At 37.8% G+C, this 2,915-nt stretch overlaps 1 protein-coding gene across 4 annotated transcripts; it reads left to right on the forward strand.

The window, feature by feature from the left end:
- On the forward strand, positions 1-2,548 carry LOC131607940 (uncharacterized). 4 transcript variants are annotated; one of them, XM_058879885.1, is made up of 3 exons: positions 1-118; positions 617-711; positions 878-2,548. In XM_058879885.1, the coding sequence occupies exon 3, from the start codon at positions 897-899 to the stop codon at positions 2,184-2,186; it is 1,290 nt and encodes a 429-aa protein (XP_058735868.1). In that variant the 5' UTR covers positions 1-118; positions 617-711; positions 878-896; the 3' UTR covers positions 2,187-2,548. The 4 variants fall into 4 exon arrangements, with proteins under 4 accessions (XP_058735868.1, XP_058735869.1, XP_058735871.1 ...); XM_058879886.1 differs by having other exon boundaries at positions 885-2,548; XM_058879888.1 differs by lacking the exon at positions 617-711 and having other exon boundaries at positions 5-118; positions 885-2,548.
- The last annotated feature ends 367 nt before the right edge of the window (positions 2,549-2,915 follow it).

The raw sequence follows: 2,915 nt of genomic DNA on the forward strand, positions 1-2,915 counted from the left end.
AATAAAAGTCTCTCTCATTTCGAGCACTAACGAGGAAGCAGCAGTGTCGAAAACCCACTCAAAGTGATCTTCATCCTCCTTCTCATTCTTATAGCAATCAAGTATCAATCTGGTCAAGGTAACTTTTTCTTCTTAGTTATTACCTTACAATGCAATGTGGATCAATGACCCATTTTCTGATGTTCACGTTCCAAATATTGCTCACAAAGTGTTCGACGTAATGTCCCTCATACAAAGTGAATCTTTATTAAGAGTCTTTCTGCTATTTGTGATTTATAAAAATCATTTCTGAAAATACAATGAAAGAATCAATTTTTTTTAAAGCCAACACAAACGAGCCGTTAGTTGGAAGAATTTCTTTCAAATTGATTTTTCTGTCACTCTATTCTATCCAATAGAGCTTTGTTTAATACAACATTATTATCTCTTAGTTCCTGCTGGACACTTTCATTTCAATTATATCACTAACACATTAGCGTCTCTAAGTAATTCGTTCTGATTGCTTTCTGGTTTAAAATATGTATGCCATCTGTTACTGTTAGTTCCTTTTTTCTGTTGGTTGCATAACATGAGATAGACACATTGACGTGTAAGTTCTGATTCTGAATATTTCCAGCTTGGACAATTTTCATTATTTGAATCGGTAGTTTGCAGCCCCGGTTTTCTATTTGATATAGTGAAAGGGTTGAACTCGCTTTTTCTTGCTACCAGGTACTGCTGTATTTTTGAAATTTTTGTTTATATTTTTGGAAATTGAGTTTAAATGTTATCCTGAGTTGTAAATCCATGGAACTGAAGTGATAAAAGTTTCCCTAAATTTTTAAAAAAATTTGTGGAATGGTTAAATTATGCACAAACTAACTTATATAGTTGTTAGGTTACAGGGTTTTACCCTGATGTGGCGTAGAGGCAGAGAAGGTTTCGGCCGTCTTCGACGGTTCTCAACAGCGGTGCGACGGCGCTCAGAAGACGAAGGTGACTGGCTCTATGCCTCAGAGTGGTGGGGTTCTAGCAATGACGACGGAAAAACCATTCTGCGATCAACTTCTGCTAAGGGAAATGGCGTCGTTTCAGTCGTCGCACATCCCTCCTCCCGACCCAATAAAATGCATTGGTCAAAAATGGAAAGATGGTTGCAGCAGAGGTGTGAGGAGGTGCATCCTGGATATGGCAATGAAGGGAATCTGAGGGTGCTTGGATATCAATGGCGGGTGCTGCGTTTCAATGATGTTACTCGCCAGAGCACGGCAAAAGTAATGCTAACTTACCGCGAAAACAAGCCGGAACTTGTCTATCTTATGCAACAACCACATTGCTTGGCTGTTCCATACGTGAAGAGTATGGTTTCTGCTGGGTTGAGTGCTTTATCCTCATGTAATTTTGATATTACTAACACATTACAGGGAAAGAAAAATATGCACATTTTATGCATTGGTCAAGGTGGGGGAAGCTTACCATTGTTTTTGGCAAGTAAAATCCAAGGTGCTATTGTCCATGTAGTTGAAATTGATCCACTTGTTATCTCGGCGTCGATACGTGCTATGGGGTTCCCAGCTTTTTCACTCATGACACAATCAGGTCACCGGTCTTTTGCAAAACCCGATATCATTAATGAAGTTATGTGGAAAGGCATCCATGAGAGGATTTGCCTTCATGAAACAGATGCTGAGGAATTTATTACTAATAATACCAATCTATATGATATGATCTTTGTTGATGCTTATGATGGTGATGATGTCTTTCCCCACAAGTTATGGGACCCAGATTCGCCTTTCCTAAAATCTCTTAAAACTCGCCTTCATCCCAACCATGGTACTGCTGTGGTGAACCTGCATTCTGACGTTGATGTACGGAACCATGATGGATCAACTCCATCTGAGTTTGAGCAAGTTTTACCAATGGGAAAGTATGTGTCTCAGGTGTGCAGAGCATACAAGGACGTGCTTTTAGGAACTGGAAGCTCTGGAGAGAAAAGAGGTTCTGGCATTGCTTTTACTGTTGCAGTTCCTTGGACCTGTAATACGTCCCTAGTTGCTTGTAGAGGTTTTGGTAGAGATAATCAATATATTAACCGGGACTTGGTTCTAAACACTCTCATATCCAAATCCCTTGAACTGGAACATGTTATGGACTTGCCATTCTCATGTTTGGAATACATAAAAGAAGGTCTTATTCTTGTTGACTAGTTTGTTGACCAGAATATCTATGTAATATGTTTTTTCTTGAGACATAGTACTAAATTGTGGCAAAAAAATACTTATACAGCTCTTGAGATGCCATTGTTTTTATAGTTGTGTTTTAATCGTTAGTAGCTAAGATTTGAACTTTCAACCTCCTTGTCAAACTCGTTTAATTGTTATTAACTCAAACCACTTGAGCCATACCATTTCAGTATTTTTTTTTTTTTAGTTCAGGTATTAATTTTAATTTAACTGTCTTATAGTTTTGAATTATTAATTTGAAGGAGAAGTTGGGGATAGGTGTTGGTTGCTGTGTTTATGAGGTGTTCAACTGATCGTAACTAGTTTTGTCGGGCTTCTATTATGTAAACTCCATTTTGAGCTTTCGTGGGACTGTTTAAGCTCACTAGGTTACAGTCAAATAGTAGCAGAAACAGAAACAGGTTTGTTTGAATTATGGATAAAAGAAAATTTAAATTTAGGCAAAATATCCTTTTTAGTCTCGTATCTTTAGGGCGAAGTTCATTTTGATCCTTCAGTTTAAAAACGACAATTTAAATCCCTTAACTTTTCAAAACATGTCACCTTAATTCTTCCCGTCCAAATTTCATTAACAACGTGTTAGCCAAGAAAAATCCCTATGACAGCTCGACAAGAAAAAAGGTCGAAACTTTTGCTCAAAATGTGGGTTTGTATATTTTTCGACCGGAAGCAAGGTTTGAGTCGAAATACCAG

Source organism: Vicia villosa, linkage group LG5 (genome assembly GCF_029867415.1).
Source record: "Vicia villosa cultivar HV-30 ecotype Madison, WI linkage group LG5, Vvil1.0, whole genome shotgun sequence".
In the NCBI taxonomy this organism is placed as follows: domain Eukaryota; kingdom Viridiplantae; phylum Streptophyta; class Magnoliopsida; order Fabales; family Fabaceae; genus Vicia; species Vicia villosa.

Coding starts and splice junctions, on each gene's coding strand:
- LOC131607940 (XM_058879885.1), top strand. CDS start 897: ATGTGGCGTAGAGGCAGAGAAGGTTTCGGCCGTCTTCGACGGTTCTCA.